This window comes from Lepidochelys olivacea, assembly GCF_965140295.1.
Source record: "Lepidochelys olivacea isolate rLepOli2 genome assembly, chromosome: 2".
NCBI classification, from domain to species: Eukaryota; Metazoa; Chordata; order Testudines; family Cheloniidae; genus Lepidochelys; species Lepidochelys olivacea.
Genome location: NC_140412.1, coordinates 196,923,179 through 196,945,348, shown reverse-complemented (window position 1 = coordinate 196,945,348; position 22,170 = coordinate 196,923,179). Strand labels below are relative to the sequence as shown.

Below are 22,170 nucleotides of genomic sequence, written 5' to 3'. Positions count from 1 at the left end.
GAGCAGTCCCATTGAATTAAATGGGTCTACGCATGGATGGAGAGATAAGCACATGCATGAGAATTTGCAGGGTTGAGGCCTTAATGGGCTATATTTGACAAGTAGATTGTCAGCTCTGAATAGCTTGCAGAGCTCTGCGTCTAACCCTGTTGTAATTTCTTGGCTCTGTATTATTTGGAGCACCCACAGTTTTTGGATATCGGGAACCACAAGCTGTTCTGTTAAAGTAGTGAGTTTAATTGAGGCTGTTTCTTTTCTTTTATCTTAGCAACAAGAGCAAGACCCAACTAATTTATACATCTCAAATTTACCCATTTCCATGGATGAGCAGGAATTGGAGAATATGCTGAAACCCTTCGGACATGTCATTTCCACCAGAATATTAAGAGATGCTAATGGAGTCAGCAGAGGAGTCGGCTTTGCCAGGTGAAACCCTTGGTCTATTTGATTTATTCTGGTGGGAGGCAGGTTGGGGTTTTTTTTGGCTTTGGTTTTTTGCAAATGCTGTTTCCTCGGTAGCTCTGAAGCCTCATAGCTATGGAATATGCAGAACAGTCAGGAAACCGCATCTTGATCAGATTGAGTGTCTGTACTTTTTGCAAATAGGAGTTCATCCCATTGGTCCAAATATTAGTTCATTACACTTTTATATAGGAAATAAAATCGCTAGCAATAGTGAACTGTCCACGCATAATCAAGTTTAGATAATAAATGTCCTACAGCTGAATGCATTCAGAGATTTAGCAAAGCCGTTCTAACAAGAAATAGTAAATTTATCAGCAGGAAGAGCAGAGGAAGTGTATCTGGAGAACACAAGTTGCTTGAAAGCCCCAAGGATTCCAAGCTCCTGAGAGGAGGTCAGGAGAAAGATTTAGATTTAAGAAGCCCTGGCTGGTATGATGTTTTAGACAGACTAGAGTAGACCTTGTGTCATTGTCATGACAGAAGGAAGCATTTTCATGTTAACTAGAAGGAAATGCTTATATAAAGCTTCCTCAGCTAGAAACCCTGTTAAATGTAGTAGGTTTCTTTAAAAAATAATAGTAGTAAAGAATGGGATCTGTACATAGAAGGGGACAGAAGAGGTAAGTGGAAGAAGGAGCAACTTCTGTATCCACTTACACTGTAAATAAATGTCTCCCGCTTCAAAAGAAAAGCAGATATCACTTAGCTTTACAGAGCATTCATGAGACTGTACTTTTGAACAGCAAGCAAAATTATGACTGAGTTATTTTGTGAATTCCTCTGGAATACACTATATCTTGGTATATCATGACACTTCTCCCAGTACCATAATACCATTGAGTAAAGTAGGGTTACTGTGTGATAATGAGGCAGCTTGTAAAATAACTGGCATTGTAATGTTACCTTTCTCCTTGATATACAAGATCATCATATTCAAGGAAATGTTAAGATATTACAGTCTGAATTCAAACGGTAAAAGACAAACCGATTAGGGTGAAAGATAACACACCATTCTATACGCACCATCTATGTTAACAATGTTAACTTGACTCTCTGAACTCACTACCTGCAGCTCAGCATTATCAGATGATAAACATTGCATTGTAAAAGTTGCCTGTGTTCATGGATATGTATTTAACTGATAACATTTTTTTTAACTCAGTGTTAATACAACACAAAGGTCGTGTATTTAAGCACACAAAAACAGGAAGGGTAAAATCCTGGTTCCATTGAAGTCCATGACAAAATTCCCATTGATTTGAATGAAGCCAGGATTTCTCAGAGCCACAATCGAATGCTGAATCTTCACTTTGCCCTTGGGCACTAGAATTTACAATCCAATCTTTAATGACATGATATTTCTCTTGTAACAAGGCACTGTTCAGTTTCTTTGTACAGTGTGTATGTCACTGTATATAGATGAGGCGCTTTATGGTTGCCTAGAAGCATGTGGGGGTGAAGGCTAGTACATCTATAGTGTGAGCACACACAGTAGGTGTGTGTGACTCTGAGGCAATGATGGGGTATCAGCTGTATTTATATGGAGAATCGATGTCCCTCACCTTTGACTCCATTAAGGCCACTTTGTACTGCTCTGCAGGTATAAAGCGTACCTAAAGCTCATTTAGCTGGAGGATTATCCCTGTCTGGGGGGAGTCCTGGGTGGCTTTAAGCCATTGTGGTGCCCCCTGTGCCTCTCTTCTCCTCCTTATCCCCACTGTAAGTTTCTAACCCTCACGGTTGTGGAGGAAAGCATGATCCAAGGGGCACCTAGAGGCTCAAGAACCAGAAACCAAAGAAAAATAAATGCATTACGTATTTTAAAATTCATGATTTTTAAGCCAATTTCATGCTCTTTTGGGGACTGCATCCTGAGTTTTGCATGCTTGGTGTTAGCAAAACTGCTGATGAGAGCGGCAAGGGAAGCTGAGAGGAAAGATCCATGAGGGTAGGATGGAGCTAGGATGTGGTGTGGGGTTAAAACCATGGAGTGAAATGTTGAACTGTAATGAATGGGCAAGCTGTGGAAGTAACGAAAGTTGATGTAACTGTGGTCATACTTATTTCACCATCTGAGGAGACAGACTACACGTGTTGGAATCTGGAGAGCTAGCTCTTGGGAAGGCAATAGGGAAGAAGTTACCATAGTCATGGTGGAAGGAGATAGAGTCAAGGCAGTGCCATGTTGCCAAATGGTGGTAGGCATATGTAAAGATACATAGAGGTCGTGGGGGAAGGGCAGTTTAGGAGCAAAGATAATGCCACATTGGAGGCAAACAGAGGGTGTCAGTTGAGAAGAGAAATAGAGAAGATCAATTTAGCTTGAGGATGTTCCTCTTGACCAAGGGAAGAACTTCTGTCTTTGAAACATTTAAGTGAAGGCAGCTGAAATGAAACTATACAATTATTTGAACAAGTCAGACATTATCTTGGATGCTAATGTGTATTATAGGAACAGAAGATTTTGTATATTCAATCAAAAGAATGGTCTGTCAAATCCAGTATTTTGCCTCTGATAGTGCCTTAAAGGAGAGTGAAAATCCCGCAAATGCATCTAGATGACTATCCAATATGCTGTTAAAAATTGTTTCCTAATGCCTATGGTGGATAGAAAAGGGATAAATAGCAAAACAGAAAATATCATATATATCCCATGGTGTGCCCACACCTTGAATACTGCATGCAGTTTTCTCAAAAAAAAATATATTAGAATTGGAAAAGGTGCAGAGAAGGGCAACAAAAATATTTCGGGAAATGGAACAGGTTCCATATGTGGAGAGATTTAAAAGACTGGAACTGTTCAGTTTAGGAAAGAAATGGCTAAAGGAGCATATGATAGAGGTCTGCAAAATCATGAGTGGTATGCAGAAAGTGAATAGGGAAGCGTTATTTACCCCCCACATAACACCAGAACTAGGGATCACCCGATGAAATGAATAGGCAGCAGGTTTAAAGCAAACAAAAGGAAGTACTTCACCCAACACAGATACAATCATTCAAGTTCATTGTGATGGGACATTGTGAAGGCCAAAAGTATAACTGAGTTTAACAAAGAACTAGATAAATTCATGGAAGATAGGTCCATCAGTTACCCACAGGACAGTGGGTTTGGGGGGGGGAACCTGGATTTGTGCTGGAAATGGCCCACCTTGATTATCATACACATTGTAAGGAGAGTGATCACTTTAGATAAGCTATTACCAGCAGGAGAGTGGGGTGGGGGGAGAGAAAACCTTTTGTAGTGATGAACACCCATTTTTTCGTGGTCTGTGTGTATAAAAACATCTTCTGTATTTTCCACAGTATGCATCCGATGAAGTGAGCTGTAGCTCACGAAAGCTTATGCTCAAATAAATTGGTTAGTCTCTAAGGTACCACAAGTACTCCTTTTCTTTTTGCGAATACAGACTAACACGGCTGTTACTCTGAAACCTATTAGCCAAGATGTAGCCCCATGATTGAGGGACATAACTCCATTATCCTTGTGTCCCTAAACCTCCAACTGCCAGAAGCTGAGACTGGATGACAGGGGATGGACGGGGATGGACTGGGGATGACTCAGAATTGCCCTGTTCTGTTCAGTCCCTCCAAAGTATCTGGCATTGGCCAGTATCAGACAGGATACTGACCTATATGGACCATTGGTCTGATACAGTATGGTTGTTCATATGTTCAGTTCAAGCCCTAACAGATATCTGAGAGAGGATTCTGAGTAACACACCTGCATGTTGGAAAACTCTATGGAGTGAGGTTATCTCTTCTAAGTCCCTGGCCCTACATTCATTACCACTTTTGCAGCCTCTTTGCACGGTTCAGCCATACCATTTTCCTGTCAGAGAGCCTTTTGCACAAAGGGAGAAAGGGGCAGGATTTGCCCTACAGTAGGAAATCAGACTATTCTGAAGTCAAAATGTGTAACTATAAATGCTGCTATTAGTCATGAAAGTATCACTCTTTAAAAATCCAGTCACTTTATTTAATTGTACCACACAGCACTCTGGGATTGTAACAGGGCACAAGTTCTTTGCATGCACCTCTCACGGAAACGCAGCCCTTTCAAAAGAAGAAAAGCTGGTTGTTTCCAGCCATACCTGACTTTAGGCTCAGTTGGAGGGAAAGCAAGAACTAGGAAATAGCTGCTGTGGGTTACTCTACAGCAGCCGGCAGAAGGACACATTGCCAGGGGAAGAACTATGAGCTGTGGTTGGATCTCTGGAGTGGGACAAGTGGGACTCCCTGTGTAGTGAGAGCTAGGGCAGGGACTAAAAATAAAACTGATCCAAGGATGTCTGTGAAGTACTGAGGAGCCCAGATAGAAGGGTGATGGATTGCATAACTTTTGTGTTAAATTAATTACAAACAAGACCCCAGAAAGGGAGATTTTAATCTGAAACACCAGTTGTGTGGTGTGCAGTTACCCTAGCAACACATAAGAGGAGGAAACTGAGGCATGGTGGCATACCTCAAGGGGAAAGATACATCAGTCGTGTTACAGTGTCAAATCCTGATCCGACTGATGTCAATGTTAAAACACCCCATTAAATCAATGAGACAAAAATTGGGCCCTAAAATCCTCTAGTAAAAACTCTTAGGATATTTTTGTTGAAAAGTAGCAGCTCTTCAGATGTAGTCATGTAGATAGGTTCTTTCGTAACCTACTCTGCGGTGTTTTTTTTTAATAAATACCCTAGTTAAATGTTCTATTCTGCACTGTAAATTACACTGCATAGTGAGCCTTTTTCGAAAGATGTTTTTAAATGGTAAGTACAAAAAAGGGTTAGAAGCCACTAACTTTTTTTTTTATTGTGTTTGCTCTCTCGTAACTTAAAATGACCTTGCAAGATTCAGCCCCAAGCAACATTTTACAGCAAAGTCATAAACCTCCAAAAAGAGAAATTTATGTTGGAAATGCAGACAGTCAGACACTCAACCATTGCAGTGCTAGCAGGTGCCAGTATAATACTGAACCTGCAAGTGAGAAGACAGTAGCATAAATCAGCCGAGGTCTGGCTAGAAATAACGGTGTGTTCATTCCATCCATTTCCCTTTTCCAGTAACATGAGAGAATTTGTCCAACATAAACTGTCTTAAAATAATGTTATGGTGCTGTTCACAGAGGATGACCAAAGTTAAGAACTTCACAATTATGTTTCTCCCTCACCTGAGAGAAAGAAGAACATTGAGAAAGCACTTTGCCTTCTTTTTTTTGTGACTAGATGTTTTGGGTTTGGGGGTCTGGTGTTACTTTTGTGGCATGGTTGATATGCTTTTAATTATGTTTTTAATTGAGTGAATTTCTTTGCATGTGTTTGTGGTTTTTTAATTAAAATAATCTGATGTTTATTGCCTTTGTTACACTTTACATTTAGTCTTCGGGAATCATATTTGACTAGATGCCTGAAATTTACTTCATGGACTAAAAAAAGCAGCATGGAACATGGGCAGCAACATAGTAGGCCTCATCAGGGTCTTGTCTCATTTATAATAGTTTTACACTGACTTTAAGGGAAATAGAATTGCTCCTGATTTACACTGGCCTAGTGAGATGAGAATCAGGCCCTCAGTCTGCTTTCTCAAATATAGTGGTGTGTAATAAAAGGGCCGCTCATAGCATCTCACTAGTGTGCTGCACATGGATTTTGTGTGCTCATGTGATAAACAAGTTCCTTTAATTTAAGCAATACAGATTCCAGCCAAACAGTGAAGCCTCCCTAGATTTACCTCTTACCAATAGACAGGCTGTTTGGTACAAGGGAACACAAGCTAGCTGAGTTAGCCATAGGAAGAAATGGCTTCACAGAATGCAGCCATAGCAGGGTATTACATTTCAAGAAAGCAAATTTGTAAACTTACCCTGTGAGTTTAGTACTCTGGTAGGAAGTAGTAAAATCCTTGAGTATGGAAGAAAGCCTGGAGAATGCCGACAAACCCCATAACTACATGCAATAGGCTACAATTCCTCAGGGGAATAAAAAGAAGAGAAGGAATGAAAAAGAGCCAAAATAGTTTCACAGTTACAGCTAATGAAACCGTGCAGGGTCCATCGACTGAGTTTGGTAGGGAACAGGTGATTTGTTTGAGGGCTCAGATTTTCTCTTAGACAACTCTCCACCCTTCCCTTCTCACTCCCAGGAAGACCCTGACATCTTCCCAATCTCATCCCATACCCAAAACACATACCTGTATTGTCTTTTTGGGGAGCAGTGTCATGTGTCCCGCTGTGCATGTGTGCACACACACTCACTTTCTCTCTCGCTCCCCGCCCCTCCCCCTCCTAGGCCCTAGTCCTACCTTGTCTGGTCCTCAGGTGTGACCGTTCTCACATCTGAATTTAGGGGACAAAGAGGTCCATTTCCCCTACTTCCATTGCACAGGATTCCTGAGTGAGGAAAGAGGAAGCATCCTGCTTCTCTTCCCCTCCCCCGCAAACATACACACAGGTATCAGGAGGGAGGTACTGACATACCACTACCAGCTGGCTCCTAGACCAGTGGTTCTCAATATGGGGTCCATGGGCTGCTCGCGGCCCAGTCAGCACACAGCTGCGGCCCGTGGGACATCCTCAGGGCCATACAGGTAGTATATGTATTGTGTTGATGTGGCCCCCATAACGCACACAGCTGCATATGCGGCCCACAGTGGTAAATAGGCTGAGAACCACTACCCTAGACTAGCCACAGGGACCTACAGTGCATGACTAATGCTTGACAGTGAAGTATCATAGACTGTGTAATAGGTTCTCAAATAAAGTAATGTAAACTCCATGAGCGAAGAATAGTAGATGGAAAAAAGTACGAGAAAATGTGTTGTAATAAACTATCGTGCACTGGACTAGGTCAGCTCTAATTGCTGTGGCTTGATGATTATCCAGAATATTCAACTGTATTTTAGCCCACCTGTTCTCACGCTCCCACTGAACAAAACCTCTATCCTGGACACAGTCAGAGAGCATAAGAACAAAATGTGGTCTGAGTTACATGCCTGGGAACTATGAGGTCCTGATTGCTAATCCTGGGTCTGACTCCAATTCCTTCTGTGCCCCTGGGCAAGTTACTTAACCTCTTTGCTGCAGTTTCCTTATCTGTAGAATATTTTTTTATTTCCCTACCACATAAGGGTATCTCAGGGATTACTTGATTAATGGTTGCAAAGCACCTTAAGATCTTCAGATCGATATTAGTATAAAAATTAATAACTCACAGAAGGGAACCATAATTTAAATATAACAGAGACCCTTTAATTCCAAAAAATCTCCGAATATTCAGGTGGCATTTAAAAATACAGGGCCCAGGTCTCACACAATTTACTCTAAAGAGTCTAAAGGGGCCTTAGTGTAAATGCGAACAAAGCCACATAGTTTTATTGCTTAGTGAGAATTACAAGATATCAAATATTTGTTATGTAGTAGCCACTTAATCAGCATGTTGCTCTTTCTAATGTATGTTTATGTTCTTAAACTTTTACTTGGCATTTTATTAATCTGCATAATGAGTAAGTACAGTAGATTTATTTCCAGAAGGCTTTCTATATATTTATTTGCACTAACATTGTGAAGGATCCCCATTATTTATAACAGCTAATAATGACTCCTGTGGAGCCACAATGGTCTATAAGGGGGAATAACACAGATTTTTAGAATAGAATAAATTTTTGTTTGCTAGGGAAGGATAAACCTCAAATGGTTTGGTGGTAAGATTCACTCAGATTAAGCATACGGAATTCTAATTCTTTGTATGAACTTTATCCAAACATCTTGAGTTTGCAAATTTGGGCTGGAGATTTGATGAGAACAGCTTTTCTTTAGAGATTTTGAACACTTTCCTGCTGGGCCAGAAATATAGTAAGAATAGCTCTCTTTATAGTATTTGAGCGCCTCAATTTCTAGTCTTAATCAGAATCAAGAGGTACAGAAAGAGGCAAATGAAAAGGAAATTCAAGGTTTTTAAAATAATTATCCAAACCTTTAAGAATATTAAAAGGATTTGGCCTATGACTTTGGTGGGGTCTTATTTTCTCCAAACTAATTCTTACCCAACAATGATATTTACAAGATGCACCCTAGTACCTTCAGAGTTGTTGTAGGGCATGAACTGGTCTAGTGCCTGGGACTTTTTCCATTAAATGGTGGACTACTACCAAAAGTGCACTATTAAAGAGAGTTTGAAAGCAATATCTTGTGAACCATCTAGAACAGAAACAATTTTGTTTTACCACTAGAAAGTTGGTATTACCCATTTTTCAGAGGTATTTTACATCCATCTCTTTCCATGACAAATTGTGACCTTATTAGGATCTTTATTTTTACAATCTTGTTTTCCAGTTTACTTTATTTCTTACATAATTTTTGTGGCCATTACTTTAAAAAAAAGGACGATGCAGACTTCAATCATATGTTGAGCTCTGTGTGGGTGGGCCCTTTTGCCCACACACAGCCCCATGTTAAGGATCAGGCTCTTGTACAGTATGTAACATGAGAATCCCAAATGTTATTTCTGCCCATAGCAAGTGCTGAGGGTCTAATCAAAATTTCAGTGGAATTAAAACAAGATGGTAAATCAGAATGACAGGGAAGTCAGGTTTCGATATCTCACCACCTGCCAAGGCTAGAAATGCATTGGGAGACCCGCAAAACTGTTTCCAGGAGTAATAAACACTTTTTGCGGCTAGTCATGAATTAATGAGTAGTTTAAAACACATCAATGAGTTGTTTCAGTTTATTAAATAAGATATTGCACATTTTAGGATAATCTCTTAGACGTACTCTTTTACTACTTCCTTAAAGCAAAAATAATGAAATCCTTCAAATCCCAGAGTAATTTTGCTAAAATATCACTAACCATTTGATTTAATCCTGCTAACAGTGAGGACATTCAGAGTTAAATTTTCAAGCTTAGGTGCCTAAATTGCACCTTGGAAACACAAGCATATATAAATTCAAACATGGAATTATGGTCCAGATCCTCAGGTGGAGAAAATTGGCATAGCTCCATTCACTGGCCCTATGTATGTGTGCAAAATGGATAATCTGTAATTTCTGCCTGGAGAACCATAAAAGGAGCTAATGCGGTGGGGGAGGAGGCAAGATTTCATAATATTGTTTTATTTTCAGAATGCTAGAACCTTCTCTGACTCTCCAGATCCTCCAGGAGTTGGGGAGGGAACTGAGGATATGCTTCAATAGATTACCCTGGCCACAGAGCCCTTATAATTCCATTTGCAGATTAACTCCTGTTTACCAATCACCTAAGGTCATCCTTACAAACTGTACATATAACCTCCCACTTACGTATATGCAATTGTTTGTTTTGTGTGCACAAATGCACATTTTTCAATCTTTGTCTATCTTGAGAATTTTTGTATATCTTGTGATTTTTCTGCACAGGAATAGATGGTGGGTGCAGCTTGATCAGCCAGCTTTGAAAATGTGCCCCTCACAGTCAGTGTGGGAAATCTAGGCTGCCAATAGTGTGTCCGTGCACCAACTCACTGTCTTCTCAGAGCCAAAGGGTAAATTCTGATGTGTGGTGCTGCAGCTCCTCAGAGTGTGGTGAAGCACAGGATCTATCCTTCATTCTAAATGTTCCCGTTTTCTATGTGAAGTCAAACCTTACGAGTAAGGGGTAATTTTTCAGAGGTCTCCATTTGTGAACCCACAACTTTGTTCACAGAAGTGACTTGAGTGTGCAAAACTTATGCAATACCAATAAATGTATGGATTGCAAAACTCATTTGCACTCAATTTACAGCCAGTTTATGTAAATTCTGTCCTTTGGTGGATAGCTTTTGAAAATTTTGAATTCTCTTTAGCACTGTTTTTATTTAAATAAAAAATTTGCCAGTGCAACAAAATGCACAGCAGTTAGCTATATATATATATATATATAAAATACACACAAACACATATATGTCTGCACACACATACAATTATGCACTTAACATAATATATAAATACAGTATACAAAAACTATGTTAAAAGAACATTATTAAGCTTGCAAAGTCTAGCACTCAAAAGTTAAGAAATGCCAGAATTTGTCCCTTGTGTGTTTGCATTATGATACAGTCTTGACTTACATGGTCACACAATTTTTTTCCACAGGACTGCTGACTCATTCGGTTCCCAATGGCTCCTAGTCCCAATCTTCTTTCCCAGGGTCCTCTCAGTTTCTCCCCGCAGTCTTTGGCTCGGTCTCTTTACCCAACCAGTCCTGGTTCCTAATCTGATCTGTCTGATCCCTCCTTCACCTTCTTCCCTCACCCATTAGTTCTCAGTCCCAGGCTCCTTGCCCAGCCACTCCCCATCTCCCTGTGCCTCCTCATCTGGTTTCAGTCTCGTCTCTTCCAACTACTGGCTCATGGCACCACCAGCCCAGTTCTCTTACTCCCATTCCCAGTTTCCTTTTCCCCCTCTTGCCACCAGCCTAAGGTTCCAGTCTTCAGCCAATCTATTCCCTGGTCCCCCAGATCCAGTTCTTGTCCCCTATGCATTCAAATCACACAGCTTCCTCCTCTTTGTGGCTTCAGCATGGGGGGATTGTGGGGGAGGAGAGAGTCATTGACAGCACAGGAGAAATAGGTTTCCTGCTCTCAGTTTAGGTGCCTGGACTCTCACCTAGCCCTGGCACAGCTTGCAGCCCAGAACTACAATTGCAGGGAAAGTTCTGCTTAGCCCCACGCTGGACCAGCTTGGTGCAGACAGAACCTTGGGGAATTTAGCTGCTATAGTCGAAGAAACGTATGTGTAATGTGATCTTTTAAAAAAGGCTTATAACTTGGACAGATTTGGACAGATTTTCACAAGGACAGTGAAAGCACATCTCTGACAACAGTCAAATTTCAAGCCCTTGCTCCAAGGCATGGGGATGCTACAGCTTTCCAAAGCAAATGAAGCCAGAATTTTTTAAGGTGGGCAAAACAATGTATTTTTCCCTAATCTTGTTCTTGGAAACAGCTGAATTGGTTTTGATGAAATTGTCCCTAAACCAAATCCACTTGAGGCAGATAACCATCATGCAATATTTCAGCCCAAATGGTGACAGTTTGGTGAACAGTTTGTAAGCACTTAAAAATAAGGTCTCATAATGGAGTAGTTATAATATTAAAGTCATATCTATTTCTTGTAGTCTCCATACCACCCCAATGATTTTATAACCTTAAATATCTCAAACAAAAGAAGAGGTGATACTTCACCATATACTACATATGTATATATGAAAATTATAATTCATGCATCTGTCCATAGGTGGGAGACATATCCAAGATGTCTCAAGTGTTACTTAGTGGCTAGAGGTCTAATTAACATATTTCTGGAAGGAAGGTCTACCTGCCACACACAGCCGTTCTGAAAAACTCAAGGGGATTCAGGTAGCATGGAGGAATAATGCATGCAGTTGTAGTTATTCAGCAGCACATCGGAATGGAACATGTAAAGACGGCTTTGTCTATTATGCTGCCTTTTCAGGCCAAGTTGATAATGCTAGTGTCGGTTTCAAGTGAAGCGTGTGCCAGATTACAGATAGCTAGTGCTGGCATTTGAGAGCCGTTAATTGTGAAACTTGAGAAGAAAATAGGTGCATTCTTTCTACGACAGCTATTCAGGAGATGGCCTTTTTATCCTAGAGCACTGTGGGTTTCACTTTTATTCCCTTCCCACATAAAATGTGTGGAGTGCGCTGAGGCTCTTTCACTTGGCAGCTCCTCAATTGCATTCTTTGCCGCCGCTGCTTTGGCTTGTTAAAATGTGCCCCATGTATTCAAATGAAATTGTCACTGCTGTTTGGTGCAACATAACATGGTTTGACACTAAGCGCCCGCAGCTACAGAAAACAGACTTTTCTCGCATTTATGCTTTCAGAGACAAGGGTCTCTAAAGGCTTGCTGCAGACATTCGATTAGTTAAATCTGAATGAAGCCAAAGTGAACAATCTAAGTTGCTGTCTTTGTGCTCGTGGAAACAGCCCATCCTACATGAAATGGCAGTAAAAACGGAGCTACAAAAGACTGTCTCCTGGTTAGAACCCAGAAGGGACAATTATAATGGTTTCACCCAAAACAAACTAAGAAAAGATTTTGTACTCCTTGGACTATTAATCATCCTATTCTCTTGCTCAGTTTTTTTTTCTAACTCTTGGCAAACTCCTGTCTAAGGAGATAAGCAGTGGGTTGAGGCTCTAGAGAATAGGTACGCTCTGCAGAATGTTGTTCTTTCCCCCCTTACTAGTCCGTGGTAGGAGTTGTATAGGAATTTAGTTTAAAAGGATCTTGACTTGTGAGAATGAAGTAATACTTAAGTCATTAGAGTCTCCTAGCTGGAAGAAGCTAGATCAGAATCAAAATATGGAACGAGTACTGAATATAATCTTTCAAGAGAGCTTGAAAATAAATCCACAATGTGATATCTGTAGTGTCTTTGCTGCCTAGTTATGAGTCGTCATCCCTGTCCCCCAGCCCCAGACATTTTAATTCCTATTCTGCAGCATGAGCAACTGTTCTCAGGATCAGTTAGCCTGTTGAGAGGGTCCGTTTAGGTCCTGTAAAATGGCTTGTACGTTTCTTAAAGTGATATAAACTCGACTCAGGATTTGGCTCCTACCTTTGTATTCTTTATAATCACTTCAGTCCTATAGGTGCATATTTATTACTACTGCTGCAGTCCTATGCGTGTCTTCGAACTACAATTCACAATTATATCAGGTGAATGATGAGTCATTGCACCAGGACAAGATTTTGTGCAGTAATGTCTGTCTCCATCCATGGCTTGCACTCACAAGTACAAATTTCTGTTGGTTTTGTTTTATAATCAATTTTCCATAATTTATTTACTCTGTAATAATGAAATCATAGAAATGTACTCAATGAAAGGTTCTCAAGTCCAGGCCCGCATGCTTAGGCAGTCCCATGTAGACCTAGATTATCACTGACAGCGGGTTATCTAACCTCTTCTTAAAAACTTCCAATGATGCTGATTCCACAACTTCTCTTGAAAGCCTATTCCAGTGTTTAATTATCCTTATAGTTAGAAAGTTTCTCCTGATATCTAACCTAAATCTCCCTTGCTGCAGTTGTTTCTTGTTCTACCTTCAGTAGATATTGACAGCAATTGATCACCATCCTGTTTATAACAGTCCTTAACATATTTGAAGACTTTTATCAGCGCCCCCTTTAGTCTTCTTTTCTCATTACTGGACATACCCCATTTTGTTTATCTTTCCTCATAGGTCGGTTTCTCTAAAACTTGTATAATTTTTGTTGCTCTCTTCTGGACTCTCTCCCCTTTGTCCGCATCTTTCCAAAACTGTACCTCCTGAAACTGGACACAATCCTCCAGTTGAGGTCTCAGCAGTGCCAAGTAGCATGGGACAATTACACTCTTGTTAGTACTCCCCAGAATAATATTATCCTTTTTTGAAAATGTCTGCAATTGTTGACTTAGATTCAATTTGTGATCCACTATAACCTCAAGATCCTTTTCTGCTGTACTACGACTTAGCCAGTTATTTCTCATTGTGTAGTTGTGCATTTGATTTTTTTTCTTCTTCTCCAATTTATCCAGATCATTTTGAATTTTAATTCTGTCCTCCACAATACTTGCAACCCATCCCAGCTTGGTGCCATCTGCAGATTTTATAAGCATGTTCTCCACCCCATTATCCAAGTCATTAATGAAAACCTTGAATAGTACCAGATACATGACAGACCCACTAGAGTCTTCCTCCCCGTTTGGCAGCAAACCATTGATAACTAGTCTTTGAGAAGTTGCTTTTGGGGGTTTTTCTGTTTTTTTTTTAAACAGTTGTGCACCCACTTTATAATCCTGACTTATTGTCATTTCACTCCCCTTCAGTTTTAGCTTAGGTCCTGTATCTTTTGCACATTCTTTGGGGGCATTTTGGGTGCATCAGAAATTTGGAATCAGGTCCTGAGCTTTTTCAAGAAGCACTTGACATGTCCTTGTTTGAGGTGTTTCCGAAGACACAAAAGCAAGCTGTTAACTGCCACGGTTCCAGCTTGCATGCAGCCAGAAAAATGCTACAATGCTTGACAGTGGCAAGTTCTCCTTGCTAGCTAATACCATATTGTAATGAACTGTTCCACCGGCATCTCTGCAGAATTCAGCAAGAGCAGCTTTTGAGATTTCTCTCGACATCTGTGTCGGGCCTTCCTTTGCTGACTGCACACTTTCATAAAACTCTAATAATAATTGCTTCTCTCTCCCCCTTTTCTTTTCCAGAATGGAGTCTACAGAAAAATGTGAAGTAGTAATTCAACATTTTAATGGCAAATATCTAAAAACTCCACCTGGTGTACCAGGTAAGTGTTCCCATTTCTTCTTCACTAAAATTACATAAAACATAAACATTTCTGAGGCATATTAGCCAATTTAGATGATAGGAATGCTGGAGTACATGCTGAGAGTTGCAATAATATAGGTTTGCTGTTATGTCTCCCCATCTAAGCAAACACACATCTTTTATTATGAGCAGTGATCATTGTTTTATTTTTGCTATTACCCTCCAATCCTCGTGGAATTTACAATGTTGGCCCTGCCCTCGTTAGTACTATATGAACATTTATCTATGACAAAAAAGAAGTTTAAATAACCAGTGCGATAATTTTTACTGTATACATTTTCCATTTTTATTGTATGGATTTTGTTTAAATTTCTCAATTGGGGCAAAATCCAGATAGATAAGTAGTGGTGATGTTGTAATGTTAGTTTTTAAAAAAACAAGAACAACGAAGGCTGAACTGATATTTCTGTGCTTACTGAGATTAAAGCGATAGGGGTTTCTAAACCTCTTAGCATTTTTGTTCTCCTCTGGACTCTGTCCAGTTTGTCCACATCTTTCTTAACTTGTGCTGTTCGCAGCTGGACACAGTACTGCAACAGAGGCCTCACCAGTACCAGGTACAGCAGAGCAACTACCTCCTTTGTCCAACAAACAACGCTCTGTTAATACATTCAAGAATACCTAAATACCACACTTCTTTCTGATTTATTTTTGCCCCCTAGTTTGTTTTACTTTCCACATTTGACAACACTTTGGGTGAAATCCTAACCTTACTGCAATCACTGGCAAAACCTCCATTGATGTCAGTGGTGCAGGATTTCAATCTTTGTGCATAGTCAGTTTTGCTATTGTCAGTTTCTCCTGTTGCTTGTGTGATTCTCTCTTCTAAGAGAGGAGACTAAAATCTAGGAATACAACAATTGGTAGAGGATCTCAAGAGTATTTGTACTATCCACAGCTACTATAGATTAATGTATTTAAAGTTGCCTATATTTCAGGTTGTCACTGTCTCCTTAAAAACTTCAGCTTTTAGGGTATCTACATAATACATGATTTTTGTATTTATCTTTTGTTCTTGCAGTGACTCGATTAAACCTCATCATTTTCTGTTAGAGGCAGAAAATTTAGCATCATCATATCTTTTCAGTAGCGTGTACATGCCACACATAAGGCTCTGACAATGGGCCTCATATGCCTCTCTGGTAGTACATAGGAGATTTAAAGGAGTGACAGTGTTCTCAGTGAGAATTCCACTGGTGCAGAAGCCACATAAAGCTGGCATATATGGCTCCACGTTGTCTCCCTACTCTCAGCTCCCTAGGGTGGGAGAGGGGGAGCGGATGATGGGAGAGCAAGTGGTCATAACACTTTGCAGGCCGTGCCATCCCCTGAAGCAGGCGGAATTGAGGCGATTCAAAGGTTCTCAGAGCCACTTTTCCAACACAACCTGCTCCTGCACTGTACTTCCCGTGATTTTTTTTTCCTGGGTTTTCTAGCTACTTTCCTATTCAAAATGTTTTAAAGTTAAATACAAAAAGTACTGACTTCAGGGTTTGCCTTGGGGGTGTGTGTGAATATTTTCTGTTGATAAATTAAGGTTATAGATGATGACGATGATGTGGAAAAAGAAACTGAGAGCTGAAGACATATAGTAGGTGCTTAACTATTCAGCTGTGGATGTTTTAAATAACTACTCATTCATCACTAGCCTGCACAGCAATGTACAAATTGTTATGGCTTGATTTTGCTAATTTCATTTAGATATATTTACCCAAGGAATATAGTCAAATTGGAAATAATATATATTGTGGGTTATATATACATACAGACACATGTACGTACTATATATATATATATATATATATACATGAAAGATGATGGCATTAAGCTATGTATTAATAATTCCCATCATAGGATTGTCAGATACTTCATTTATATCTGCTTTTCTTCAGAGCCAGAATGACCATATTGCAGGAGAGATCAAAATGCATTTTATAGGTGTAATTAAGCCAACAGTTATACAGTTTGGTTGGCAGTCACCCTCATTTTTAATGAAAAATTGCAGCGTGCAAAAACTGCATGTCTTATCATGGAATGATACATCTTGGTCAACATGTCCTCTGCTCAGATCAAGAGGGAGCACAGTATTCTGGGACCTGTAATTTCCATGGGCTGCACTTACATGTCATTGCCTTCCTGCCAAGTGATAGCACATTACAAGCCCTTGCCAGTCAGTTTCCTATTGGGAGAAACCAGTGATATGGAATCTTAGAGGGGTTTTTAATTTTTACACCATATATACTAGTCCTTGAACAGAGGTGGTCCAAACAGCATGCAGGCAATCCTTTCTTTCAGGAATCTCAGCCAAAACCCGATGCTCATATTTCAGGAGCAACTCTGCCCCCAAAGTTGACCCTTGCACCAGCTATAAAAAAAATTCTACATCACAAAACTAGCAACAATGCAGCATTTCTTCAAAGACTGAGTAGTGCTAGCACAGTAAGCAAAAGACCTTACGCCATACCAATATTATCAATAAAAATGAAAACTAATTTATGCAAATTAGGCACAGCTGTCAGGATCCTAGCTTGTTGTCAGTATCCTCATCTGTTGGGCAGTTTAGAAATCACTGTCATAGTCACTCTGCTGACTGTGAGTGCTTGATAACACTGTTTCTTAGCTCCCAGTTCTGCAAAGACTTACACAATGTGAGCAGCCCCACCATACTTTCTGGAACTATTCAGAGTATGTGAAAGTAACCTCATGGGCAACTCTTTGCAGGATCGGTGTAGTTTTCTAATGAGTTTTCTTGTTTTGAGATGTTTCTTGTTGTTTACGCCCATTAAACTCTTTCTTATACATTGCATGTTTCCTTACATGGAAAACAAACAATATTCTAATTAAAAGAGAGTTAACTGCACAACTACTGTATACAGTAATTGAATGATGTGATCATATAAATTATAGTAAAATCACCTCCATGCAAGAGTATGTAACTTCTAACACAAGCTATAATATTCCATGTTATGGACTTCTCTCCTTAAAGTATTTGCTGACAGGTTTTCAGATTCAGCTGATGTAGGTAATCTGTTTGAAACATGGCATATGATAGATTTGTGCTGTATCACATTAGGGGCAAAGAAATATATACAGAGGCCTTACTTTTGGCATTTCTTCCTGTATGCATACAGTGGGTTGCAATACAACCCTATCTAATATCATAGCTACACCTGATGGTAGCACTGGGAATAGCAAGGACTCTGTTAGTGCAGGGTTTGTCATTATAACCCCACACTCTATAGGCAAGTTTCAGAGTTAGTCAAGACCAGCTCACACATAGGAAAATTAGATATAACTACGACAGTCGTAATTTGTGTAACCCTATGCCTGTATTTCTTCTATTAGTAACTCTTTCTGCTTGATAGAACATTTAAATGAATGCTACTGATAGGTTTCCACATTTAAACAATGATAAATTGGCTTTATTGAGCCAAAAAGAGCTATATATTGGAGGGTGAAAGTTAGAGACAAAGATATTTTTCTTTATTTTTAGTAGTCATTAATTTAGATGTCAAACAGGAACAAAAATGGGATATACAAAGCAATAAAAGTGGGACATAAAACAAAGTAGGAATATTGATGAGATAGCATATTTATCTGTATTTCAAGCTGATACAATGGAATTGGATTTTAATGATCATGACTTGTTCTGGTCGTTAGCTACAATATATGAATCAGATCTTATTTTCCAAAAGAGTTCCCATTTGAGAGAGTTGTTTGAGTTGTGCTTTCTCCTTGCTTATCCTTATCAGTGGTCATTTGATTGCACGGGTCAGATAGGAAGTGATTTCTCCAGTATTTTAAAAATTCTCATCTGAGTACCATTCAATTCCAGGTAAAGAATATTACAACTTATGGAAGAGACAGTTAGAATCATAAATAATTTGACTAATTTCACTGTGCACTAGACCACCTAGAAGAACTCACTTTATCCTTGTAAGATGGAGATTTTGTATCTGCAAACACAGTTGATTTGGAATGATCAGTTTCATCGATTCACATAGAGTGAACATTTCATAATAATATCAAATCATGGTGCGCCCAGGATCCATGTTTTTAAAGTCAGTTCTACTGTATTCATTATTGCACTTCTTAAGAGCTCACAGAACAAATATGATCTTTTGAATTAGGAAGATATACATTTTTCCTTTCCTTGCCAGTAATATTTGTTTGTTTTTTACCTACTGCTAGAAAGGGTTGGTCCAAGTTTCTTCATATTCACATAGTTTCTCATGGCTGCTTCTAGTCAATTTATACATCTCTGTTATAAACCTGTATCTAAGCCTCTCGGTAAAGATAGAATCATTTTGCTTTATCCTCCCCCTAGCAATTGCTTATCTTCCTGCACGGAGACACAAGGAGAATCAAGTCTCCTAGAGTATGTCTAGACTACGAAATTAGTCGAATTTATAGAAGTCGGGTTTTTAGAAATCATTTTTATATAGTCGATTGTGTGTGTCCCCACACAAAATGCTCTAAGTGCATTAAGTGCATTAACTTGGCGGAGTGCTTCCACCATAGCGAGGCTAGCGTCGACTTCCGGTGTGTTGCACTGTGGGTAGCTATCCCACAGTTCCTGCAGTCTCCACTGCCCATTGGAATTCTGGATTGAGATCCCAATGCCTGATGGGGCAAAAAACATTCTCGCAGGTGGTTCTGGGTACATGTCATCAGGCCCTCCCTCCCTGCCTCTGTGAAATCAATGGCAGACAATCGTTTCACGCCTTTTTTCCTGAGTTACCTGTGCAGACGCCATACCACGGCAAGCATGGAGCCAGCTCACCTCACTGTCAATGTATGTCTCCTGGGTGCTGGCAGGTGTGGTACTGCATTGCTACACAGCAGCAGCAACCCATTGCCTTGTGGCAGCAGACAGTGCAATAGGCCTGAAAACCATCCTCATCGCGTCCTAGGTGCTCCTGGCCGTCTCGGTAAGGTCGGTCAGGAGCGCCTGGGCAGATATGGGCGCAGGGACTAAATTAGGAGTGACTCGACCAGGTCATTCTCTTTAGTTCTGCAGGCAGTCCTATTCTACCATCTTATGGTGAGCAGGCAGGAGATGAGGATGGCTTGCAGTCCTATTGCACCATCTGCTGCCAGCCAAAGATGTAAAAGATAGATGGAGTGGATCAAAACAAGAAATAGACTAGATTTGTTTTGTATTCATTTGCTCCCTCCCTCCCTCCATGAAATCAACGGCCGACAATCGTTTTGGTGAGGTCTGTCAGGGGCTCCTTGAAAACTTCAATGGAGATTCAGTTCTGCCTGAAATACCAGAGGGAGGGATAGCTTAGTGGGTTGAGCATTGGCCTGCTAAACCCAGGGTTTTGAGTTCAATCCTTGAGGGGGCCATTCTGTGTGACAGTTGTTTTTGTTTCTCCTGGATATAAAGCCACCCCCTTTGTTGATTTTAATTCCCTGTAAGCTAACCCTGTAAGCCATGTCGTCAGTCGCCCCTTCCTCCATCAGAGCAACGGCAGACAATAGTTCCGCGCGTTTTTTCTGTGCAGACACCATACCATGGCAAGCATGAAGCCCGCTCAGATCACTTTGGCAATTAGGAGCATGTTAAACACCACGTGTATTATCCAGCAGTATATGCAGCACCAGAACCTGGCAAAGCAAAACCGGGTGAGTAGGCGATGTCAGCGCGGTGATGAGAGTGATGGGGACATGGACACAGATTTCTCTCAAAGCACGGTCCGTGGCAATGCAGGCATCATGGTGCTAATGGGACAGGTTCATGTGGTGGAACGCCGATTCTGGGCCCGGGAAACAAGCACAGGCTGGTGGGACCGCATAGTGTTGCAGGTCTGGGATGATTCCCAGTGTCTGCGAAACTTTCGCACGCGTAAGGGCACTTTCATGGAACTTTGTGACCTGCTTTCCCCTGCCCTGAGGCGCAAGAATACCAAGATGAGAGCAGCCCTCACAGTTGAGAAGCAACTGGCAATAGCCCTGTGGAAGCTTGCAACGCCAGACAGCTACCGGTCAGTCAGGAATCAATTTGGAGTAGGCAAATCTACTGTGGAGGTTGCTGTGATGCAAGTAGCCAATGCAGTCAAAGATCTTCTGATATCAAGGGTAGTGACCCTGGGAAATGTGCAGGTCATAGTGTATGGCTTTGCTGCAATGGGATTCCCTAACTGTGGTGGGGCCATAGACGGAACCCATATCCTTATCTTGGCACCGGAGCACCAAGCCGCCGAGTACATAAACTGCAAAGGGTACCTTTCAATAGTGCTGCAAGCACTGGTGGATCACAAGGGACGTTTCACCAACATCAACGTGGGATGGACGGGAAAGGTACATGATGCTCGCATCTTCAGGAACTCTGGTCTGTTTCAAAAGCTGCAGGAAGGGACTTTATTCCCAGACCAGAAAATAACCGTTGGGGATGTTGAAATGCCTATAGTTATCCTTGGGGACCCAGCCTACCCCTTACTGCCATGGCTCATGAAGCCGTACACAGGCAGCCTGGACAGTAGTCAGGAGCTGTTCAATTACAAGCTGAGCAAGTGCAGAATGGTGGTAGAATGTGCATTTGGATGTTTAAAAGCACGCTGGCGCAGTTTACTGACTCGGTTAGACCTCAGTGAAACCAATATTTCCACTGTTATTACTGCTTGGTGTGCGCTTCACGATATCTGTGAGAGCAAGGGGGAGACGTTTATGGCGGGGTGGGAGGTTGAGGCAAATCGCCTGGCCGCTGGTTATGCGCAGCCAGACACCAGGGTGGTTAGAAGAGCACAGGAGGGCATGGTGCGCATCAGGGAAGCTTTGAAAACCAGTTTCATGACTGGCCAGACTACAGTGTGAGAGTTCTGTTTGTTTCTCCTTGATGAAACCCCCCGCCCCTTGGTTCACTCTACTTCCCTGTAAGCTAACCACACTCCCCTCCTCCCTTCGATCACCGCTGTCAGAGGCAATAAAGTCATTGTTGCTTCACATTCATACATTCTTTATTAATTCATGACACAAATAGGGGGATAACTGCCAAAGTAGCCTGGGAGGGGTGATGGAGGAGAGAAGCACCGGGTGGGGCGGTGGAGGAGGGAAGGACAAGGCCACACAGCACTTTAAAAGTTTAAAACTTATTGAATACCAGCCTTCTGTTGCTTGGGCAATCCTCTGGGGTGGAGTGGCTGGGTAGCCGGAGGCCCCCCGACCGCATTCTTGGGCGTCTGGGTGAGGAGGCTCTGGAACTTGGGGAGGAGGGCGGTTGGTTACACAGGGGCTGTAACAGTGGTCTGTGCTCCAGCTGCTTTTCCTGCAGCTCAACCATATGCTGGAGCATATTAGTTTGATCCTCCAGCAGCCTCAGCATTGAATCCTGCCTCCTCTCATTACGCTGCTG

General features: G+C 41.1%; 1 protein-coding gene across 2 annotated transcripts in view; it reads left to right on the top strand.

Moving 5' to 3' along the window:
- RBMS3 (RNA binding motif single stranded interacting protein 3) overlaps positions 1-22,170 on the top strand; it is a gene marked incomplete at its 3' end in the record, with an annotated part of 551,834 nt that overhangs the window by 374,423 nt on the left and 155,241 nt on the right. For both annotated transcript variants that reach the window (XM_084619481.1, XM_084619480.1), the window contains exons 6-7: positions 269-426; positions 14,693-14,772. In XM_084619481.1, coding sequence (XP_084475607.1) covers positions 269-426; positions 14,693-14,772 — 238 coding nt within the window. The remainder of the gene's footprint in view (positions 1-268; positions 427-14,692; positions 14,773-22,170) is intronic.